We start from the raw sequence: 25,694 nt of genomic DNA on the forward strand, positions 1-25,694 counted from the left end.
TACTACTAAATATTTCTCTAACGTCTGCCACCACATTTATTCCCTCTATCATAATACGGATTCCCTCCTATCGACTCATTCCACAAATCCCATTTTCATCTTGACTCGTCAAGAACTAGTGTCAACGTATGTCTTTGAAGGGTAATATACAGAGATTATACCAAGCGCATTTCGTATCCTTATGTTCTTTTTATAGTATTGTATACATTAAGGTGCAAGTGCGGGGATTGAAAGTCGGAAGAAGTCATTTTGCCTCCCTGTGAATGGATCTGAATTTGAAAGGTAATCAAGCATTCATGTGCAGACAAACAAAAAAAGATGGTCTGGATTACACAGAGAAACGTGTGCCAGACCTTCAAAGGTGTACGCGATCCACGGTGTAATTTAGTTCGATGCTGATGGCATTGCTATCAACATCTTCTCCGAACGTAAATGTTGTTCTCAATCAAGGGAACATTATCCCAACACAGGATACTAGCATAAATCTAGTAAAACCATTTGAACGGCTTTAGCGTGTCCTTGAAAGTTATCTCAATTTGAGTTATCAGTTCCCATTTTTGCGTGCTCAAGTTGTAAATCATTGCAACGTTTTGCATGTCTACCAAGCCGCAAAACCAAAGTTTTTATAGATTTGTTGAGATTCAAATGACAGACGTGGAGTAAAGGACATACGACCTGATCGCACTTAACTAGAAATTGTACATCTTGTCTGTGACATTCCTTTCGCAAACTCATGTTCTACAACCCCCTGGAATAGCTGAGAGCAATTAAAATGCACGGCTCTGGTGAGCAAACCAATGTACAACGATTAGACATATATTGAATGCTAGTTTGAGTTACACAATACGCATCTTTGGTGGTGAGGAAAGTCTTAGTATAATTTTACACATTTTAATAACAAGTCATTTTTCATACTCGGGTCAACAAAGATTCACGGGTAGATTTCAAAGAGATATGCACTGATAATAATTTGCTGAGGCATTTATTTTTTCAGGTTAAATATAGCAAAACGAAGTCATGAATATAGTTTTCCTTAACTACCAAGAAGTGGTGGCTATATATCCGACGTGGACTGTATAAGTAAGATTGATCTTACTCATTGCGTTTGCTCAGAACTGGTTGGTCAAAGATAAAACATGGTGACCCTTGACACATTATTGTTCACCAAAATCCTATAAATGGCCCAATTCGTCGTCGCATGCTGATAAAGTTTTTGGCAAACTGTACATAAATGTCTCCTATCATAAGGACTCTCCTGTTCCTCTCCTTCTTGGCGATTACGTGTGAGTATGATCCCTGTGTTATTGATTGATTGAATACGTCCCTTGTCTGCTGACTTTGATGTGGAAAGTTTCTATTTCGGGTGTCGGTTTTGCGTTTTTCTTCACAAAAGATGTGCTGTCCGCGCCGTAGCATAGTTTATCTCACGGTAATTACATCAACGAGAACATTTTGGTTTTTAAGTCGCAAATACGAAGGTATATACACCTGGTACAATGTTTAGACTTCTGTTGAAATGTGCGGTATACGATTAACCATCAGCGTTCGTTGTGGATTGTTACAGTACTTGATATGATATGCATGGATGATAGTTGCCAGTAGTTGAATATTTACATTTTAATGTTTTGCATCGTCCACCAATTTAGGACGTTTCTCTGCTTCATTAAAGTATATTTGTTACTAACATCAACAATTCCTCATAACAATCCTCTTAAATAACTGGACTTTCCCCGTTGTCTTTCTTCGCCTCTATCCTGTACGTTGGTGTTGTCATCGATAGATTGCGCTTTTTCCGGACCATGTAAGTACTATATAGTAATTCAAGGAGAGAAAGAAAACTTTTTCGTTGAGCCACGTTTATCAGTGATGCTGCTGAAACACTTTGGTTTCCATATTGGGTTTATGAAGACGACTGCGCATGTTTAAGAGCAAAAATAGTTTTTATAAGTACATAGCCTGTATTTTACATGAAATTGAAACCTGCGATGGTTTTATATTGAGATGATACCGAAGATTTAAAAGGAGTTGTGAATCGGGCGCACTCCAAAACCGTCGAATTTCTTGTTTGTTCGCGAGGTTTAAAGTGCGAATTGTTTCAACACTTACTTCACTTATTGTCATTTTGATGAAATTTAACGCAGATCAATGGCAAAGGTATTTATCAAATGACCCAGCAAAGTCTTATTGTAAATCAGTTTTATTTTCAGACAAACGTGGCTGAACGATTGAAACCAAAGAAATCACACTGTTGAAAAGTGGTTGATTTATGATAATTGTAATACGTTGTTTGGGCTGGAGCAGGGAATGCATCTTCATCAGTAGAGACAATGTACTAAATTACTTTTCTGGCAAGACTTCAAAATGTTGCCCGAGAAACGCCTTGAATCACACAGACTGAGCAGAAAGGACAAACTACCCTTGAACTCTCTTGGTAATTCATCAGACAGGATATTTTTGTTCATTTTGAGCAAAAAATACAGCTTACAATATAGGATGCGTTTGGGCGGGTAGAATGCTCCTCAGAGACAGAATTTCAAACTTTTCAAAAGCTTTTCTGATCTACCACTTGTGTGGGTTCATTTTGAAGCTCTTGGACAAGGTAAAATTGAAATTTTCTTATTTTTTTTAACTTATTCATATAGAGTTAACACAGAGATGACGGCCATTTTGAATTGAATTTATCTTAAAATATTGGGTAATTTGTTTATCTGGTACCACACTGTGCATGGTAATCCCTAATTTTTGTTCACGATTTTGAAAGATTATGGTTAAAGTTTCCTCATTAAAGTTTCAGGAAAAGTTCAGGTCTTTTACTTTTGAGGTGCATGCTATCTTAAATCGGTGAATGGTGCAGTTATCACACAAATCACTCGGGAGTCGCTCACTAAAAAGCCGCAGTCAGAAAATCAAATGTCACAGTGTGTTTTCAACTTTTCCTGTGTCCCAGATCTGGTGTACCGGGTTGGCAATAAGTACCGTTATGAGTATGAAGGTTATGTGCTCACTGGTGCCCCACGCACGAGCAGTTTTTACTCTGGCCTGAAGATCCAAGCCAAACCCGAATTCAGCATTTTGGACGATGGACACATCATGATGAAGGTTAGAGCAAAGTTATAGTTTTTGCCTACGCTCTAAATATGCATAATACCTTTCAATAGCGCACGTTCGTAAAAAAGCATCATGACGCTTTTCGATGACGAAAGATTAATATTTGAAGCGAACTTTATTACATAATCTACAGAAAAAAATCTTTGATATTTTTTTCGTAAAGGTTCGTAGTCCAAAGATTATGATTTTCAATGGTTCCTGGCCGGTTCAGGATTTCAAAGATGCTCCACACCTGGAGAGAACCCTTGGACCACTCATCGAGACACCGGTGAAATTTGAATACAGCGAAGGTTTGGTAAGTGTTACTGTGCACACGCGCACGACTTGGCCGTTATTGTTCATTCCACTTCGCCTGGTTATACCACTCATGGTCATGTGACACATTGTTCTCACCGTACGTTTATTATCGCTACACCAATTGTTCTTATGCAAATAAGTAAACCATTACTATTAATTGATATGGAAATTAGTAAACCTTACAGTTTAATGAATAGACTCATTATCATATGAATACAGACGTAAGGTTTACTACTTTCCATATCAATGTACGCGTAAAGGTTTACTTATCTACATACAAACGAAAATCAAACATCTGGCAGATTGTACACATGGCAACTTTTAATGAACTTTTAATGAAATTACATTTCAATGACAACTTATCACCATGTAGCTGCAAAATTGTAACACTACGGTGAAGCGGTCGGTGATTTGTGGTTTTGCGACTTCGCTCACCAGTAGCGCTACAATGCCGATGGCCATGTAGAGGTGAAAATAAGCGCACCCCACTGGACCAGGCGCGTTGATGTGAAATGCTACATATTTACTGCATTTGGTCGTACCGATTTATCGCTGCTGAAGACTAAACAGTATACTGCACTAATCTTGTCGTTTATGGGGTTTGAAATTTGTTCAAACACGACGATCGCGATCTGAAAACATTGAGCGTGGGGCGTCGGTGTTTGTGGGAGCCGCCATTACCGGAAGTTGGTATGACGGTTCCCAGAAATGTTTCGGAACGCGATCGTCGTGTTTGAACAAATTTCAAACCCCATAAATGACAAAGTTAGTCCTGTATACTGTTTAGTCTTCAGTAGCGATAAATCGGTACGACCAAATGCAGTAAATATGTAGCATTTCACATCAACGCGCCTGGTCCAGAGGGGTGCGCTTATTTTCACCTCTACAGGGCCATCGGCATTGTAGCGCTACTGGTAAGCGAAGTCGCAAAAACCAAAATTCACCGACCGCCTCACCGTAGCGCTACAATTTTGCAGCTAATCACCATGTTGATTTTGAATGAAAATATGGCCTGATGAACTTGTGCACGAGGGTATTAAACGTAGTGGTATCTGACAAGTAGCACGGAGAATGGTACTCTTCAACTTTTACATCAACTTTTGTCACAGGTTGTGGGGATTGTAAAGCGTTACACACGGTTTTCTGCAGGAAATTGCTGATACGCAGTGTACGTTCGAAATGCTTCATCAGGACGATGACCAGTGCATTCTTTAAATAGTTGTTCATCGAAGCCCTTATTCATACAAGGAAGTTGCTGCAGCAAGCTGAATTTAATGAAAATCATCAATAATTGAAAAATATTGCCGTCGAAAAGGAATGACATTTGAGCGGAAAGTAATGGAATCCCACACTTGAAACTCTGTTCAAATGACAACACTCAGCGGGCGGGGTAGACCCACTACATCAAACGTTTCAAATATTATCATGTCATATTAAACTGGCCTTTCAAAAAATAATATGATGGAAGAAACAATAACGATAACGGTCACGCCGGGAAAATGTGAGAAAATAATTGAAACTAACCTGCCCGAATGGCCGGTATGATATTCAGATATTCCACATATCCACAAATGAATATTTCGCTGCTTTTAACTGGAGTTGTTTTTAAGTTTCTCGCTTCGGGTACGTTCCCATGTACGCGAAATCCTTGTATTTCAGTCAATTGTGCACTGTTCACGGCAGCAGGAAATCTTTCACTTTCATGTTTGCCGTTAGGTAAAATCCTCTCTGTCATCCATTGGTATAGCGCTATCAAACTGCGAGCAAAACCGTTCCAGTTAGCTTGATTACATTGTGTCGGAGATATACAAGTATGCGTCCATACTGGTGGCATGGCCGATGCAAAGTGACATGCACATGCATCATACCACGTGGCAAATTGATATGCACCTGGATCAGTGCAGTCACTTTGTTAGCAAATGAGAAAGCTGTATTAAACTACCTATTGTGTCAGAATCTCAATCCCTAATGACACCAGGTGTTTAAGGCGCAATGCAAATTGATCATTCTGATAGCACCGCACAACTAGGTCATGATATTTTTCAAATTTCCTCTTTTTTCGTTGTATGAGTAGGTAATTGTACAGGTTCTCGTGTGTTCACAATTCTAAACCTCACGGCTTTAGCTGGCAAGTTGTAAACCGCACTTGGCCGAAGGCGAAGGCCAAGTGCGGTTTACAACATGCCGGCTGAAGCTATACTAATACAGCTATTTGCATTTCAATGTATCGAACAGCTGATAAGAACACCAGTAAAATCGATGTGGTAAATTTTTTAATTACAGACTAAAAAGACTAAAGACTGCATCACATTACACTGTCAGGAAGGTGGTAATATGGCTCGATCATAGAGGATTCAACTCCCTCTCAAAAGTTGAAACATTGTTTGGCAGGAGGTCAGACATAGTCAAAACTATGTCACTCGATCCACACATACCGGCACCGGCATCAGACGGAGACGGAGTTTATTCTTTTATGATAGCCTTGTATTACTGTCAAGCTGATAATAACACCTGATAATGTAATGTGATTTGTCAAAACAATGTCACTCGATCCACACATACCGGCACCGGCGTCTGACGGAGACGGAGTTGATTCTTTTATGATGGCCTTGTATTACCGCCAAGCTGATAATAACACCTGACAATGTAATGTGATATAGTCTTTCCTCATAAAATGGTAATGGAAAATCATTGACCTCGTCTATTTACTATTGTACCACATCAGTTTTACTGTTGTTCTTATCAGTTTTTCGATACACTGAAATGCTAATGGTTATATTGAATTATAGCATGAATGAAGTTTATCGATGTGAACGTCAGGACAAAAGTATACTTGTCAGGAAAATGAAGCCTGGCACAACAGTCTACAGGTTCTACAGACAGTGACGTGGCAAAAACAACGAATTTCATATCATCTACGCACATAAATGCATGAAAACGACAACCAACTAACTTACATCGCAGAGAGAATACTTTTGACAAAACCGAAAGAAATAGGAAGCGGGACAGAATACGCGAACTCCATTTCACAAAATTAAAAAAAATGAAATTAAATGCCTTAAAATATTTTTTATTTTAATCGTCTTTGCTGTTATAACAGCTATTGCACATTAATTTTTTCATCATGTACTTTGTTGAATTTTATCCCTTTAATTTACATATTTTCCACTTGCACCGTTCCTTTAGGTCGGTGAAATTAAGGCACCTCATCATCTGCCGGATAATGTTGTCAACATCCATCGAGGCATAATTAACTTCTTGCAACTCACCACGGACGTGATAGCGAAAGACAATTACTTCAAACTCCAACAGGTAAGTCGTGAAATACACAAGACCGACATGCGCAGAAGCGTTTAGATTTAATACTCAAATATTTCAAGAATTCATCCAAAATGAGGCGAAAGGATATTCATCTCCACAGGTACCCCTCATTCAAATGTTCCACTTAAAGTTCCATTAGCTGTATCTTCTGGTGATTTTTCCGTTAGTTTTGATTGAAATGATTACTGGCTCATGTTGAATAGCCTGTCAAATAACAGAGAATCGCATATTATTCGGAAACATTACGTGCCCTACAACTAAATAACATGTGATTTTACACAAACTCTGTTGACACGCGGATTGCAACGTAGGCATTCTTCTGCACCTGCGCGAGCCATTTACAGCAATTTCAAAATAAACATTCATTACTTATGTCCGGTACTTACGTCGTAGTCCTTTGTCCGAGCACCTTGCGTAGTGGCAATCCACGACGCAATGTTGTTTTGATCCCGCAATAAACGTGAACTTGTACATCTCGCGTGATCGCGGCGTCACCATATCTGCGTTCTCCCCAGCACGCCGAGCATGCCAGACGTCAACAAACGAGCTCGGAAGGGCAACACGTTTGAACAAAAATTAGCAGTTTTATGTGGCTATAACATCACTAATCATGTTTGTTCCTTCGTAAAAAAACATTTTGCAACAAATATGAGCCTCCAACATGGAATTTTCCGAGGTAAAAATGGTCAAAAGTTACAAATAATAGCCCTTTAAGTTTAGTCACTGCATTTAGATAGGAAGGACATGCCTACATTAGATATCAGGAGCATTCGACTCCTTTCCAGTCGGAATCCGCAGTATTACACCCAAACCTCTGGAAACCCAGTGAAATTTAATAGAAAAATAAAATTTATGACCACTTGCTTAGTTTTGAGGCAAACTCTATTAAACTTTTGTGACTTCAGAGGAAAAAAACACAACGATCAGAACACTTCTGATTTAGCTCTTTTCAGCTAATTCCATTCCATTTTATTTCATTTACCAAGACAGTGGCGGCTATATTGTGATCTTATAAAACTCGCAAAGGATGACTAAAACTCAACAAGGCAAAAATAATGAGATGATGACGATGATGATGATGATGATGATGATGATGATGATCCTGTTATTAATGCAACATAAAATGGAAGTGTATAGTGGTGTGTGCAGGCTTATGGCCAGAACTTTCAGGATAGATAAAATACAAGGTGATCACAAAGATCACGCAGAGTTCGAAATATGAAACACAGCACTTGTCGATCAATATCAGTACAATTTACAATTACGACGGTAGTTGTCCCCGTTATGAGATATTCACTTAATAGAAAATTGGATAAAAATTCTCACTGCAGAGGGCGCAAAAGTATTTCGAAAACTGTTTGTGTAGCACCTATTTGAGTGATATCTGGTAATTGAACTCATTTTAGTTAAATTACTATTCAGTGGATGTGTTTTATTAGACGATTGTGGATTTGTTTTTTACGGATTTAATGTATATAGAAGTCGTCGAAACAAGAAAATGGTGCGTCTAGAAAGTTCCTAGAAGCTTGATGGCACGATTTTTCTGATTTTGATAAGAAAAAGTAATACTACCGCCCCAACAAGAAATGAAATAAGAAATGTTAGATTCAACAATTGATCTGTTAAACAGAATATTCCGTGATACATCAAATCTATGCACCTTACGCCTAAAATACATGTTTTGTTGGCATTTACGGTTTAACATACATGTATTGATATGATCACCCAACAAACTATGTTTGTAAGAAGCATCCCAATATATTTATAACTGTTTATCCTTTCAACTTCCTAAACCTTGACTATTAATGAAGGTGGACTTATTTTGTCTTTTCTGAAGTTAATCATAGTTTCCTTTGCTTTCTTTACATTCAAACACAAGTTATTACAATCACATCATGCAACCAATCTTTTCAATTCTTGCTCGTAAACTGTGTACTGCTGTACTGTATTACATGTAAGCCCTGCTAAGAGTCTCGTTGTCATCAAATTTGTAAAGCTTATCATCACTGCCCGAAGGTATAGGACTACAATCAGATGTAAAAATGGTCAATTAAGAGGATGATATCACCGAGTCTTGAGGAAAGCATGTATTTTCGTATATTCGATCTCACCGAATTTTTTTGACAAACTGTGGTCTCCTAAGCAAAAAATTGCAACCAGACGAATTAGTTGTCCGTTGAAAGAATGCCATTACTTTGAACTTTACCAATGTTACCCTGCAAACTCTTTACCATGTACCATATTTCGATGTTTTGATGTTCTCTGTGTTGCAGATGGATATCGTCGGTATATGTGAGACGGCCTACACGGTATTTGACGTCATGCCTGGCTTTGTCAGAGCCATGAAAACCAAAAACTACGACAACTGCATCGAACGCAAAGCGGTTTACCAAAACATATTCCGTGCTAACCAGTACCAGACCGAGCAGGTAAGCAAGTTGCTTTATTGTTTCATCGTCGACAAATAAAGTTCAGAGAACAGATGCTGCATGTCCATCTTGTAAATATAATTGGGTCCCCGAAACCTGACACGATTTGCGTAAGTGCATGACTTACTTCAGTCACTGTCGAATATTCTAAACATGCTTCCTAAAATCTTTATAGGTCCCAGCGTTGCGTTCAATCGCCGTTTTCGACTACAACTTTACCGAAACCAGCGATGCTATGATCATCCGCGATGCATACTCCGAGGGACATCACATCTTCAGTCCCTATGCCGAACAGGAGGGCGCTGTTGAATCTGTCATCAGGTATACATCAACTCAGGATAAAATCAGGATATTTTAAATCCCGTCCCCGAGTGCACTATTCAGAAGTTTAACTTTGTGCAGGGAGAAACACATACGCATTTTGCTGGAGTTAAATCATTCTTGCGATTCAGTGCTGAGTTTAGTGGATATGACCAGCTGTGACTAAGTTATCTGTCGTACAAGTGGATCAAATCAGTGGCTTTAAACATACTGAATATAATGTCATGTACGTGTAATGGAAGTGGCTCAATCACCATCCGCAAGATATTGATAGGAATGAACCTCTGTGACTTAGGGTTTAACCTCGACGTATGTCTTCTCCATGACGATTCAGGGAGCGTTCAGATTAGGGAGCGTTCGGATAGGGAGGCAGCAAAATCATAAGTCACTTTTTTGGAGTACAAAAAGGGGGTTATCTTCCTTTTTGAAGCACTAACGGGCTCCAGGTATTTTAAAAATATAACAGTTGAACATAAATGGTTTTCTGTGTCGTGATTCATGGCCAGACCACGTCTCAATATCAGACACACGACGCTCATCCAAGATTGTTTATGCTGAATCATTAATGTAGTGACAGACAGACTTGCTTTAATGTGTTTCGGGTTCATGTTTTGACTAGTCAAACAGACTGCAAATCAGAAAGACACTGTGTAAAAGCTGAGCCTGTCCTATCGATAATTTCATTTTACTAAGATTGTATTTTCATCGCATAAGAACTACATAAATGGTTTCTTTTCAATGCAAATTTTACTTTATAGCACATATGAAAGAAGTATGCAATTGAAATTGAAATTGAAACAGTGCATACAGTGTACACACGATCTTGACGGCGAGCAGGCTCTTGGAAACAAATCTTTCTTCAGTGAACTCATGGCCACAGATATAGAGGACTATTCAACATTACAATCGTATTGACTGTAACTGTGATTGTTTTGTTTGTACTTCACGGACATATTTTATTAATCTCAATTTTGTTTATATAAAGTTAGTTCATGATTTATTTGTAGTATTCCGTTCATAGTTGTTTTATTTTTTCTTGAGGGGTCATCATATTTTTAGCCTGTCAAAGGGGTCACCATTTTTGCCCTGGATGAAGGGGGATCTATTTACTTTGGAAAATCATTGGTATGAACTTGCCCTCTCCCCCGTTCGTAAAAAATGGAAGGTCCCCTAAAAGCTTGAGTTTGGTACCTACGGTCAGCAATAATAATTTTCAAACAGATGGTTGCCGGACTTGACATTGTTTAACTTGACATTACAGACAAAGACTGCAACTTGTTGACGAAACAGCAACAGCTGACTCATGGGAACCATCACCGTTCTTTATCATTGACCGAGGAAACCTCATGTACAAATTCCCACACGAAAGCACTCTACCACCAATTGGACGTCCTCACAGCACCAGTATTGAAGAGGTAAAATGTGTTCGAGCTATTCTTTCGTTTAATTTGCTTTTCAAACATACTTTACATAATTTATGTCCAGTGTAAATCATGAAACCATACTGAAATAACCCTACCCCTCTCTATCTCTTTCTCCCCTTTGTATCTTCCTCTCCGTATCATATAAAAGATCAGCGTTGTCATGGAAACTATCATAGGTGAGACGAGCTTCGATTATATCACCTCTGCAGTTGCCGGTCGCTGGCAACAGATGACAAAGTACTTGCGCCAAGCAAACCATGAAGTCTTGATAAAAGTCTGGGAAAAGTACTCCAACAAGCTACCTTCCAGGTGCGTTGCCTGCTGGGAACTATTTCTTTACATAACGCCTTTTTTACGACTAGATCAAAGTGATACGAGGCAAGGAAAACTAAAATTGAATTCAGAAAACGTGGTTTATGGTTGCTTTGAGGGATTGTTGAATTACACATTCGATACATGTCTGATGTGTGTTATCAGTGTATTTCCTTTACTGCTGATAGGTATTTTGTTTTCAGAATTTTGATATTTTGATGTTCGATCGTTTTACAATTACGTTGGGTATCTATAAAAGTCTACCAAATACATTTTACGATGGCAAAGTCTGTGAATTGCCTTACGTTGTATTCTTTTCTGCTAACAGGAAACTCCTCATTGATACCCTACCTGTAGTTGGTACAGAAGCGGCCATTGACGCCCTCCACGACATCATAAAAGCAGAACCAGCAATCATCAGGGAGTACACTTCATACATTTTCACCGGTCTCGCCTTCCCCATCGCGCCAACAAAAGAGTACGTTAGGAGAGCCAAAGTAAGTCACAGCGTTGATCTGAAATTATTTCACAAGTAAATTGTTGTGAAAAAATTCTACAAAGGAGAAAGACAAGGTTTGACAGAGAGATAACGATTGTAATACTTTCAGCCAGGGTCAAAGTAGTTACATTACACAATTTCATAACACTGTGTCAAGAGAAAGAAGATATTATAAGCAGTCAGTCAGTTCACGTTCTAAGATTTACAATGCACAAGAAAGCGGCAAAGGGATAAGTCGAGACTTCTGGCCATAGTTTTTTGAAATTTTCCATTGCAATAAGTACCTATATACACTCGATATCAGAGACATATAAAAAGTATTTTGATATACTAATACCTTGTGAAGTGAGTTGCTACCGAAATGGTATTTAATATTCCCCCGAAAACATTTATTACATAAACTACATCCTTAATTGTACCGTTCCGGCTCTCTGGTGATATATTTCATTTCACACGCAACGCTCATTGAGGCGAGGTAGTAATCAACGCGATATGTTCTTGTGCGTCATTCTGTTGATCATCAGATTTTGATGGAAGACCCCATCGTGCAAAATTACTATCCAGCAAGGAGAGCTGCACTTCTGGCCTACGGTGGAATTGTTCATAACTATTGTCACAACAAAACAAAATGCAGCCCAGAGCTGAACGAGGTTAGTAGGATTAAAAGATAGTTACCCTCTCACTTCAGTCATTCCGTGCCATGAACTTCTTCCGCAAAGTCCAATAAACATCTTTCAGAGAGCATTTCCATCCTGCTAATCATTTGAACAGCCACTGAGCATTTTTGAACTTGATTTCAGGTGCTATATAAATAAACAAATAGATAGATAGTTTTCCGCTATGTTTTGCTGGTGAGTCCGGAGAAAGTCATTTTCTTTGCAATGAAGAACTGAAGTTACCAGATAATGAAATAGGTTAAGTTTATTTTTTACACAAATTTACACTCACTCCACCACCACCACCACCACACCCCCCCACACACACACGCACACCCCCCCATTTATATATATATATATATATATATATATATATATATATATATATATATATATATATATATATATATATATATATAGGTAAATTTCAATTCCTAACAAATTTTTAACAATTTCATTTTCACCGCGAACCATTTTCAGCTTCGATATGGAGAATAGATTTACGCTCTTCATGTTATATTTTCAGTTTTTTTAAACAAATAATGGTTACTATTGCCAAGTTGAAGGAGTTGCAAATCGTGACATCGCTCTCTTGTTTCACGATGTTTCGTCTTTCCTTCGCACTGATCATGATACGATGGTGCGATCAGCAGCACAGTGACGACGTGCTCGCGACCGCCATAGGCTATAGGAGGGCGCCACATACGGCAAGGATTAATATGGAGGGATATGGTGCCCATCGAGCGTGTGAGGCCGTGCAGCGATTTGTAAATTATGCAAAAACCTGTTGAGGGAATGAAATCGACACCGAGCGATCTCAAACAATTTTGAAAATTACTCAAACGAATGCTTTAAGGAGTGATACGACCCAGCTAGCGCTGGTAATTGTACGCAACACCTGTAATCGGGCAAATATATATAGCTCTATAAGCTGTATCTTTTGTTCAGAACTTTTGTTTTTTGGTTTTCCTACACTTTATTCATTGAATCCCTTAACTGTTATTTAATGCCAAGTATTTAGCATATCAACACAACCTATATGAGTATAATCTACGTGTTAGTGTTGAAAATGTATTCAAGGCCGGACTAGAATTCAATTGACATTGATCACAACACACATACAAGGTGTGCTGACAAAAAGAATACTCGAAATTCCAGCATGATAAACGGATTAGGGTCAGACACGGTAGTTGATGTACAGAAGCAGAATACTAAAAAAACTTGCAACAATTTACAGCTTATGTCCCTTTAAATGATTCAAATGCAATTAAGGTTTGTAACATGTAGCAAGTACAATTCAATTAGATGTAAATTTTGCCTATTTGTTCTTATCCATCAAACAGTTTCTGATTGTCAAGTACAATAATGCTCCCAACGACACCGAAAGAGAATTCGTATTGAAGGCCATGGGTAACGCTGGAATGGGTGTCGACGTCGCTCAATTTATTCGCAAACTCTTCAAGCAACCTGAGAAGATGAGTATAAGGATTCAGGTGGCTGCACTTCAGGCCCTGAGGAGGCTGGCCCTGACCGATCCCGTCCGTTTGCGTGCCATCTTGTTGCCGATCTATCTGGACCCGTACTACGACCCGGAAGTTCGTATCACAACCTGCAAACTCTTGTTCGACACGAATCCCTCCGTGGTAACGTTGACCATGCTTGCTCAGCAGTTAAACACTGAGTCCAGTAACCAAGTTGTATCCTTCGTTTACAGTCACTTGAGTGCCTTGGCCAACAGCACAGCGCCTGTCAATTTACCACTGTAAGTAAAGAAACCACATGAACATCTCATACATTCCTGTATAGTCGCTGTTCACCCATCTGCCTCTTAAAATGATCATCCCACGAATCGTATAAATACTATATACATTATCACCTGGAACTATTAACCATATTGTTGTAAAGCATTGCGATAAATTATGAATCAAAGGCATGACTTGGCATTCAGTTCACTAGGACAGGCAAAGTTTTCAGAACTATATGGCCATGCATTGAACAGTCGAGACCACTGAACGGCGCCATACAGTGGAACATTAAGGCAATCTCTTGGATACTTGTATAGAACAGATATGTTTCTCCTTCGTGTGTGTGCATAGAACCAACCCCTAATTGTCTAGAGTATTCAGCTTTTTGTTTTAACAAAATAACAGTGATAGTCTGTTGGATTTTTTAACATTCTGCTATTGCAAATCGTGTTTTTCGATAATTTACTGTTTAATATCACTTGAGCAAACCATAATTTCTTTAAAATATTGAAAAATTTCCAGTATGTTCTATAAATTTCAAGACTTCACTGATTGTATTGTGCATCTGTCTTGAACCTTTGTTGAAATGTGGTTTTTGTTATTATTATTATTATTATTATTATTATTATTATTATTATTATTATTATTGTACTTGGGCCTCAGCCCAAGTACATTTGTTTTCATTCCGTGGGAAAAAACTCTGTAAGGTATAACCATTTCTGGCTGAGACCAGGGAGGGCAAAATGTCTGGGCTTCATCTTTCTTGGCATAATAAATGGCGTAATGATGTTAACTGAATGGAAGTGATGCTCTCAGCCAGTCTTGAATAAGTGAGATGTCAATATTAATGCTTCTCTATCTGAGTTTTTGCCACAAAATCTTCTGAATATAATCAAAATGTGCATCGAAATGCAACAATTAATGCACCCTCCGTTTCCTAGGCGATGGCACGACCCTTGCTACACCCACTGGACGAGCCAAAGTGGGAGGGGTAATTTCAGTTTGGTTGAACAGGAGGGCTCGAGACCAGAATTTAACATTTAAACTTTAAACATGTTTAATCGCTGACAAGATGTGGACTAGTCTTAATCCAAGTAAAAGTGTGAAAAGGAAAGGTTTTATATCCCGGACACAATGAAAAACATTATGACTGGAAACTGTACCCCCAGTTGAGAATAGTAATGCCCACAGCGATGGAGAACACTTATCCTTGAGCTGAGAAAACCAGACCATCCTTTCGAAATAGAGCTGCAGATTCGAGAAGCTCGTTCAAAATAGCTAGGTACACCCCATAAAGGGGTGGTTTCGAGTTTTGAGGGCAAATTTCGCCTCCTTCATATAGAAATCGTACATTTGTTTTTCCAGGAGAACACACCATTTGACACAAAATTTGCATGTAAAGGGGTCGCCAGTAAGCACGTGGTCAAATTTGGCATAAGAAACAATATGAAATGTTGGGTAAAGCCAGTCCAAAATAAACTGATTTGAACTTTTGTGTTTTGTAATTTATACCACTGCAGTAACATTACCTTTTTTTGACAACATCACACAATGTAATACGTTTTGAAACTGAATACTCCGACGTATTCTGTGTCTCCTTTGCTAAAAAATACGGTATGCCGATTACCATGTAAGGAGATAATGACGTCAAGACAGATTTGCAGTGCGTTTGGTCCTGGATGGTGCACGAAGTTTAGTCAAGGTGGCTTGTGTATTTATTTCCTAAATGGGAGAGATTAGGGTCGATCTAAACGAAGGCCGAAGAATGTTATGATACTCTAAGCGAGCTGAACTCTAACGCAAATGGTTGGATAATTTGGAGGATGTCTAGAATGATCTCGTCTCATTAAGATTATTTGGCGGTCAGTATTGAATTTCAACTGCGCCACAAGTTTGCGAAATGAGTATTCCGTCGAACGAACGCGCGAACGGTCAACGAACGATATTTTAGAAATCTGGAGACATGGCACATCGCATTTTTATTTTAGTATTTTATATTTTACAAAAGATTTAAGAAGCAATGATTTTGTCGAAAATTCTGAAAAAAATATATGAAAATTTGATCGCGAACACATTTTCACGTTGGGGTCAACTAGCCCTGCGTACGATGCTGTGTGTTCCGCTACAGCTAATCGCCCCGCTCACCACAGCCCTGCAAAGACCCGTACGTAGGGTCGGTGACTTCAAATCCATTTTGGGACTTGACGTAAAAAGCCAAATTACTGCCGAAATTCAGCGTTCTTGGGCCCAAGTCGTATCCCAGCCTACCTCAGCTACTCGATCGCTTCCAAAAATGACAGTCTTTTATTCACTTCTCGTAAATAACCGTCGATGTCGGCAACTCTCTCGCTAGCCCTGCGTACGATGCTGTGTGTTAGCTGTAGCACATAGCATAGTACGCAGGGCTAGGGGTCAACATGGGGTCGCAGCCATGTTGCCTCAAAACTTATTTCTGTCTGCACTCAAAACTCAAAAATGTCGGATATGAACCTGTAAAATCGATGCAATTTTGTCAAACTTCGGCGAAATTCATTTAGGTAAGGTAAATTTACTGAAATTTGATCGACAAATAATCCTGAGCTTGAACGTGACAGCTCGCCTTCTCCGGGAAGTCAAGCATCCAGCTAGCTGCACATACACAGTTGCCCATATGGCCAGGTTTATGAGATTGTTTTCAAGCGACGGCGGCAGACCGTACGGGGCTCTGGATATGAACCTACCGCCAGTGTAGCTGTAATAACTGTTGCGTTGTTTTTAGTGCCCACGGACGAAGTCCTGGGGGAGTTATAGGTTTGGTCATGTCAGTCCGTCGGCCGTCCGTCCGTCCGTTCACGCAGATATCTCAGACATGCCCTGGTCAATGTCTTTCAAACTTTGCACAAGAAGTACCCAACCCCATACAGATGCACGTCGATTTGTTTCACAATGCGATCGAATTTGGCCGTGTTAGAGGACTTTTTAGTTTACACCTCCATAGACTCCCATGTATAAGGCCAAGAAAAATAAAAATTTAGTTTCTCATCGTATTCATATTGCCTAAAGGATGCAGTGACACAGTTTTTTGTCCCCATGGATAAAGTCCAGGGGGCTTATAGATTGGGTCATATCCGTCCGTGAGTCCATCAGTGAGTCCATCGGTTCATGCAGATATCTCAGACATTTTGACAAAATATCATGTGACCTTGGTGACCTTTGACCTCAAATATACATTATTGTCCATAACTCAGTAACCACAAGTGCTAAACCTTTCATATTTGGTATGATGGGACACCTTATGACGCCACATATTGTACTCAATTAATTATGCGCATATCTTATTTTGAGCGAGCCAATAGAGCTAGAGGTCTGATTTTTGGTATCTAGGGATAACTTAGCAATATAATTTGTTTGACAAAACGTCACGTGACCTCAATGACATATTTGTCCACAACTCAGTAACCACAAGTGCTACACCCTTCATATTTGGTATGATAGGACACCTTATGACACCATATATTGTACCTCATTAATTATGCGCATATCTTATTTTGAGCGAGCCAATAGAGCTAGAGGTCTGATTTTTGGTATATAGGAATAACTTAGCAATACAATTATTATGACAAAATGTGACGTGACCTCAATGACCTTTGACCTCAAATATATATATTTGTCCACAACTCAGTAACCACAAGTGCTACACCCTTCATATTTGGTATGATAAGACATCTTATGACACCACATATTGTACCTCATCAATTATGCGCATATCTAATTTTGAGCGAGCCAATAGAGCTAGAGGTCTGATTTTTGGTATATAGGAATAACTTAGCAATACAATTATTATGACAAAATGTCACGTGACCTCAATGACCTTTGACCTCAAATATATATATTTGTCCACAACTCAGTAACCACAAGTGCTACACCCTTCATATTTGGTATGATGGGACACCTTATGACACCACATATTGTACCTCATTAATTATGCGCATATCTAATTCTGAGCAAGCCAATAGAGCTGGATGTCCGATTTTTGGTATATAGGGATAACTATAGGGTAGAAATCTAAATATGCCCATCTAAATATTAGACATCTACCATCGAGAACAAAAGAAATTTGCTGTAATTTGAATATTGAAGGAGTTTAAGCAATTTCCACTATAAATAAAGAACCCCTGCCTCAAACTCCACAAAAGTTGCTAGACATATTTTGCCGTTGTCATGCCATTGCTTCGTTTAATAACCAGTTAATCAAATGCCTAATTGACAGGAGGAAATTCAAGACCATATTTGAATAGTAGTATATATTGTCCTCAAAATTACTCTATCACGGCCCAAGTACTCATTGCCTTCAGCAATACTGCCTTGTTATTATTATTATTGTTATTTCGGACTTAATATCTTTCCATATAAATTACAGAAGAGAAGAAAAGATATAATCACAGGCTTTATGGGTAATGTCATTAACTTAATCGCTGATGAGATCTGATGAGATCACTCAATGAAACAAAACTGTTATATGAACACCTTCTGGTATACTGAAAGCGAAGAGTCCCGTAGTAATGGAAGCTTATAGTACCAACTGTTATTTTAACGTCCGTTTTCTTGTAATTGAATGTCACTCAAAATTTTCGGAGCAAATATTTATAATATCACGGATTTGCTCTACTTGTTTCTCTATTTTAGCGCCCGTGCCGCCAAAATGGCTCTACATTTCGCCCGTCTTAGACCTGGACTCACGTACCGCTATTCTAAGGCCTACCACGTGTCTGCATACTACGGTAAGCTATTGCATCATTTTTGGTGTCGAAACTCCCTCATAACCTGCAACTGGAGACATTTTGGCATGCGTACACCCTGTATCAAGCAGTTTTTGGTCTAGTTACTGTCGCATGTTTAAATACCCATCATTTGGCGTGTCAAAACAACCTGTGTACGTGTATCTGTGATGGGCATATATATCATTGAAAAATACAAATTCACAAAGAAGGGACAATACTGTAAGATAATGAGTCAACGCTGAGCTTTAGCACACTTCAACAGTATCCTTAGGATATATTTGTATTAAATTCACAACGTAAGGCAACCTCAGACAAAACAAATTCCTACCATGAGCAGAATGTGGTCCAGTAAGTCGACGTGCTCAGGAAGTTGTTCAACATCTTTAACTTGTACAAGGAACTGGGATGCTGAAAGACGTGGAAATTTAAGTATTTCGAGAATATGTCAAGTACAGCTACCTATGCTCTCTACACCCGCTTCAACATGTGGTCCCCCGCATAAATTACTTACATGTTCACAAAACGTTCAAAAGGGTTGTTTTATATTCTTTATTTCAGACAAGCTGAGAATGGGTGGTTATATGCATTTTGACATGATGAAGAACACAAACAGTTTTGTTCCGAAACAAGTCAACAGCAAAATTAACTTAAACATGAATGGATATTCACTCGACATGATTGATGTAAGTTGGCTTTTATTGTGGAAAATATTTCGAGAAAATTGAATTTATGTGAAAATATCGCTGTTCCAAACTTTGTCACATGTACCGGCCCAAATCTCCAGCTGTGTGACGTACAACAGGACGTATAAAAAATCTGAATTACCCCTGTTAGCCGGGTAATTTAAGAAAGTAGACGGGTGGACTGCAAGGAAGCGAAGCGAGCGAGCGGCGAGTGAGCGTAGCAAAAGAGGGGAGAGGGGGTGTCCCCCTCTGGCAAGGCGAAAAATGAAATTTCGGAGTGGAAATGGTGTTCTCTGGTGACATCTGAGGTGACATTTAGCTGAGACTGAAACAGTACTTTTGTTGTGTGTCTCAGACATGGCTCACAAACAACAAAACAAACAAACATGATTTTGTTTTGTTGTATTATTTATGACACACTTATGGTTTTATTTGCAGTGAAGATTTAACATATAATCTTAAATCACCCGCTGTCTGCTCATTTCATTGCTCATTTCCCATTCTTCATTACCACATAGTAGTTTCCCAAAAACCATCAAACTCATTCTATTCTAATCAAAACACATTCGCTTTTCTTAAGAACAACATCGGTAAGATAATTCACTGTAACAGTGTTCGCATTTACGAAAAAATGCGTATATAGAAAACTCACAACAATGAAAAAATGCGTAGAGAGTCGATCGCATTGGATTGAGTCTCTACGCATTTTTTCATTGTTATGAGTTTTACGCAAACGGTTGCGAAAGCACTCTCCGCGACTGAGCTTAGGCGACAACAAGACGAGATGAGTGCCCGCTTAACATTAAATTTTTTGCAACATTTCTGTCAATCACTCATTTTATGTGGAAAGTTTCAGATTCTCTGAGTGTAGTCTGAAAAATCGGCAGCGTCGAGTCAGAGGCACGTTAGTTGTCAATTGCTAATTTTCAGGCTAGCGATAGTTTCTGAAACTTATGACACAAAGTGAGTGATTGACAGAAATGTTGCAACAAATTAAATGCAAACTGCGCACGATCATCGCGTCTCGCTGTCCCCAAATTTGATCAAAGCAGATATGCAGCAAGGCGTCGGAAGGAAACAACTCTATTTTCTTTCAAATTTGCTCCACGATTCCGTGAAAACAATGATTCAGAGGGTCCATCGAAAGACACTATCGGGCAACCCAACATGGAGAAGCTCAGTGAAATTGAACCCATGCCGGAATCCACGACGTATTGTCCAGGGGATCAGCGCCAAGGTGAAGCCGTGAGCCGTGACGCGTCGATGATGCGCCGGTCGGCAACACACATGCCTGTCACCGTGGATTCTATTACTTTAAAATAATCAATGAAAAAAATACCAATTCAAATAAACAGTTGCTTCTAAAAAAATCAGTTCTAGCTCATTCTTTTAAATCGGTATTGCTCAGAGAATTGATCATGTACTCGTAGTGACCGTGACGTTGGCAGCCAGCGCGGCGGCGGAAAACTAGCTGCAGTCTCATGAACTTCGAATCGTCGATCAAAATCACATCTTTTCGGCGCTTTTTTCTCACAAATTCAGCGAAATTGAAGTTTTTTCATACGTAAACTAAATATATTTTTGGAATCAAGTATACCTTTCGAACGGGCTTTCTTCGGGTAAAATATTCCATTGGCAAGGTGCCAGTGGCCGACGCCACATTTCTTTTTGACGCCATGGTTAAAAACTATGACCTTAGATGACCTTCATACTAATCAAACCAATTACACTGCTCGTAACAAAGACAACACCATAGGCGCGTCCGTCAGCCAATCACACTATTTAACAAATAAAAGATCGGACTCAAAAAGTCACAAACGGGTATTTAGAAACTGTTTTATGTTTGTGCAGTTCCATGCGGGTAAAGAGGTCGCGAATCTATTAATCGTACGTGTGCCGTCTATGAAATAGCTTGCAGTGCAATCCCGAAATTACAGGTCTATAAAATAATCTAATGACGTTAAAAGTAGCCGGGAAAAAAATGCAAAACAGCCGGGTTATTTACCCGGCACCCGGCTTCTAAGGACAACACTGCATACGTATGTACATACATACATACATACATACATACATACATACATACATACATACATACATACATACGTACATACATACATACACATACATACATACGTACATACGTACATACGTACATACATACATACATACATACATACATACATACATACATACATACATACATACATACATCCATCCATCCATCCATCCATCCATCCATCCATCCATCCATCCATCCATCCATCCATCCATCCATCCATACATACATACATACATACATACATACAACCGACATAGATAACGTCATAATAATAATAACAAAGAATAGTAGTATAAGAAAATACTCATACAGCGGGAGCCCCCTCCGGTGCATATTTTAGGACACATATGTAAAATGTTGGTCGCTTCACTAAAACATTCCAATTTTCTGTGTTATCCCCTCTTCAGATTGGTATTCGTGCTGATGGTCTGCAGAAACTCATTGAAAATATCACCGAACCGCAGAGCATGTTGCGAAGATCCAAGACCCTCAGCGAGTTGTTACAGAAGAGACGCACCCAGAGACGCGAGGAAGAACGCAGCAACACGGAATCATACGAACGCAAGGTGAAATGTAACATAAATGTTTATCATCACACCCCGGATTTTCTATACCCGGTCCAGTACCTCGGCAGTGTACATATTAGTGTCAAACACAAGGTCACAGCCATACTGTTAATAAAATAAACGTTAACTTTCATTTCACCAAATTCTGGCAATTTTCTCTGAAAACACCTATATGTCGAAGTTACCCTTGCAGTCCGACCTAGGTACCTTGTTACAACAGCTCTGGGAAGACGTACGCTTGTGAACCTGGCTATAACAGCAATCTGTAGGGACTGTTTGTCAGGTGGTTTCACGTGAGGAAATACTGTTAATGAATGAATGGTGGATTTCAACTTTTGACAACTTGACAGCTGTTATGTTTAAAGGATTCATTCACATTTTCATTGTAGCTTTACAAGTACAAACCAATTGAGGAGGAAGATTCTGACTACCTCGGTACCATCTACATCAGAATTTTCGGCACCGAATTGTATGTCTTTGATGTCAACAAAACAATGGTGACAAACATTGTCAAGGTTAGTAGCTTTAGTGGTAGATGTCGTATTTTGTTGCCGTAAAGCCTTGCTAAACGAGGATTGGAATGACAAAAAATTCTTTTTGAATGACATTGGTGTAACACAATTTCAATATATATTTCTGCTTCATCTTATCAAGGAAGTACGACGCTTCACACCTTACTCGTATTAAGGTTGTACTACTTTGAAATTAAACTCTTTCAAACAACATTTTCAGCCATTCTCTTTAAAAAATTCCAGAATAAAAATTGGTTTTAGGTCGTAGACAAACAAATTACCGAAAATTTACGACATTTGAAATGCAAACTGGCCGCCATCCCTTTTTTGACTATTTGGGCAAAATCTTTTGGTTATTGTCACCAAAACCTTTTCTTACTCCAAGAAATTCAAGATGAATCCCAAATCAGTATAAAATCAGAAACGAATTGTAAGAACTTTATGAGTCCGAATATCTTTCTCAAAACTGTATTCAAGACAACACACACGACGTTATGTAAGATGTATAGTCTCATTGAATGTAATGAATAGGTCTCTTGTTGTGCAAGTTAATGGTTCTCCTACACTATATCGTGTCTCAAAAATTATGACCTAAATGCATATATCTGTTTTTAATATCCTTCCACTCAAGAGCGGCTCGTTTGGTCTCGATTTGGAGACGATCGAAAGGAAACTGAGCGAAGGACTGAGTTACAATTGGTTGAAAGCCATGCCTATGTTCGAGAGTGTTACTGTGATACCAACTATCATTGGTCTCCCAGTGAATCTGAACATTACGTCATCTTGGGTCGGTACTCTGAAGACAGACAGTAAGATGACTTTTCATATGTAACATTATACTTGCCCTCTGCTCCTTAACAAGATAAGTAGGACGTTTAAAATTGTCTCGGATAAAATGCGGCATTATCCTGTTTTATCTGAAGCTTTATCTTGAAACTCTCCGTAGTTTTGGCATGTTACCTAAAGATTTTGGTTATTTTACAAAAAACTACGAAGATGTGCTAGACAATCTGAGGAACGCTTTGCGCAAATAAGGAAATTAGCTTCAATATTTATAATGTGTAACATATTTAGATCGATAGTCACCCAATAGTTACTATATTGATTGCCGCAGATGCTCCGTTGATTTGTTCCTTGCCTTAAAATAATTTAATCGTTTGACTTGTTTTTTTATCATTCCGAACATTCCGAACATGACTAATTGTATTCAAGGTTGTGACGTCGTGAAGGACAGTGACGTTGAGAATGTTCTAGATTAATTAAACTCTGCTCATGAGTGTGGGGGAACTGACCTACATAACACTCTTTAGTACAGTAGCTTGCCTAGGGCCAAAAACTGTAATTTTTTGTGAGTTTTCCACTTATTTTGCTTTGCATGTCAATTGCAAGTTGTTGTTTCGCTCCCCACATCATAATGAAACATCTGCTATCATTTGGCCTGTCAACACATCGTCTATAGGATGTTTAAAATGTACTGTTATCGTTTACATTAGAATTTTGACTCGTCAACAATAATAATGTATTTTACACTTATACATACAAACCTGGTGGACAGGCTAAACACTACATATCTAAATTTGTTTTTGGGAGTACATCAAGAAACTGAAGTGACATGATAACCTAAAGTCATCAACAGTTACTGCTACTGCATGGCTCAAAGTGTTTGTGATCCTTTCTTTCAGCAAACGTAAGGTTTATTCGCAATCCCGACGAATCGTTTGAAACGAGTGCGGAGGAATACGTCAGAGCTAGCCAGAAGTCAGGTGCAAACAACTACAACGATTCCCCAAGAAGCGAGGAATCTGGCTCCAAAACAGAAACCAAATCCGAGAGCAGCGAAGATAGTTGGTGGTCGAAGGAAGCTACAAAGTTCATTCACAGTGAGGAGGCACGCTACGAGACTGGCAGAAAATATCACAGCAGTCAAGAGCAAAGCCAGAAGTCTTCCAGCGAATCTGAACGTAGCGAGGAAAGCTTGGAAATCAGTGAAACCAAATCAGAGTCTGAATCAAAGGAAAGAAGGATGAGGAATGTGCGTCCCAATGCCTCCGACCCACTGCGCGGAGTCAAGGCAGACGCCAGAGTAATCTTCAAGTATGCTTAATAAGTTTTGAATAATCAAACAAAAGACTTCTACAATTTCGTAAATTCCAAGCCATTTTTCAGAGGGAGCCTTCATATATTACATGGGGGCTGATGAATGAGATTAGGCCACATTTTACAATATTGCCATATGGGCGGGCCACATTTTACAAAGTTAACCTGAGGGAAGGGTGACACTCTACATTGCTAATTGTATGATGGATGCAAAGCCTAAATGAGTTGTGTTAAAGAAAACTTTACAGAAATACTGCCATGTAAAGTGAATCAATATTTTCGGTGAAATTCCCAATTCTTGTAAACATATTAATTGTTTTCTTTGGCTGTAAAAAGTATTCAAAGTTCAAAACTTTCTGCCTCACTGTTCATTACAAAGTATACGAGAATAATTCGTATTGTTCTTTTAACAACCCAATTGATTTCTTTAAAAAAAAAAACGGTTCGAATGATGAGACTCGCGGGATGTTCCACAGACACAATAACGCCTTTTTTTCCAAACAGCAATGCAATGATGGTGCATGCTGTTATGGGTGTTGACGCCATTTTAATCCAGACTGGTGTTGGAATTGCCGTCAAACAACGTAGTATACTCCCGATAGCCGGTGAAGTTAGCATTGATTTAACACAACGTCAGTACTATTTGACAGCCAAGCCCGTGTCCAAACCTTTTGAGGCATTCATTTTGAGGTAGGCACTCTTTGTATTTATTTGCATCGACATTCCTAATGTTTTGATGTTAAAGTGGAATATTAAACCATGGACTCGTCAGTTCACTAGATGAACTATTTGCTTCGCAAATATACTCTACTTAAATCTTTGTGGAGAGAGAAGGTGAGTGAGAGAGAGGGACAGACAGACACACAGACACACAGACAGACAGTGTTAAATGCTATAAAAATTAC

The 25,694-nt window shown here is 38.9% G+C and overlaps 2 protein-coding genes across 2 annotated transcripts; both read left to right on the forward strand.

The window, feature by feature from the left end:
- The first annotated feature begins 7,387 nt into the window (after positions 1-7,387).
- LOC139139464 (uncharacterized) lies at positions 7,388-9,513 on the forward strand. Its single transcript, XM_070708378.1, has 3 exons — positions 7,388-7,402; positions 9,000-9,155; positions 9,331-9,513. Exons 1-3 carry the CDS (start codon positions 7,388-7,390, stop codon positions 9,511-9,513), a joined length of 354 nt encoding a protein of 117 aa, XP_070564479.1.
- Positions 9,514-11,356: 1,843 nt separating this feature from the next.
- LOC139139465 (vitellogenin-like) lies at positions 11,357-19,259 on the forward strand. Its single transcript, XM_070708379.1, has 6 exons — positions 11,357-11,400; positions 11,541-11,709; positions 12,236-12,361; positions 13,711-14,129; positions 18,778-18,872; positions 19,210-19,259. The coding sequence occupies exons 1-6, from the start codon at positions 11,357-11,359 to the stop codon at positions 19,257-19,259; spliced, it is 903 nt and encodes a 300-aa protein (XP_070564480.1).
- Positions 19,260-25,694: the final 6,435 nt, after the last annotated feature.

This window comes from Ptychodera flava, chromosome 8, assembly GCF_041260155.1.
Source record: "Ptychodera flava strain L36383 chromosome 8, AS_Pfla_20210202, whole genome shotgun sequence".
Taxonomy (NCBI): Eukaryota; Metazoa; Hemichordata; class Enteropneusta; family Ptychoderidae; genus Ptychodera; species Ptychodera flava.

Bases quoted from the DNA above. Each gene is read 5' to 3' on its own strand.
- LOC139139464 (XM_070708378.1), top strand. The intron at 9,156-9,330 runs GTAAGCAAGTTG...AAATCTTTATAG, and splicing joins ACCAGTACCAGACCGAGCAG to GTCCCAGCGTTGCGTTCAAT.
- LOC139139465 (XM_070708379.1), top strand. From the start codon at position 11,357: ATGTCTGATGTGTGTTATCAGTGTATTTCCTTTACTGCTGATAG. The intron at 14,130-18,777 runs GTAAGTAAAGAA...TCTCTATTTTAG, and splicing joins GCGCCTGTCAATTTACCACT to CGCCCGTGCCGCCAAAATGG. The intron at 18,873-19,209 runs GTAAGCTATTGC...TACCATGAGCAG, and splicing joins CCACGTGTCTGCATACTACG to AATGTGGTCCAGTAAGTCGA.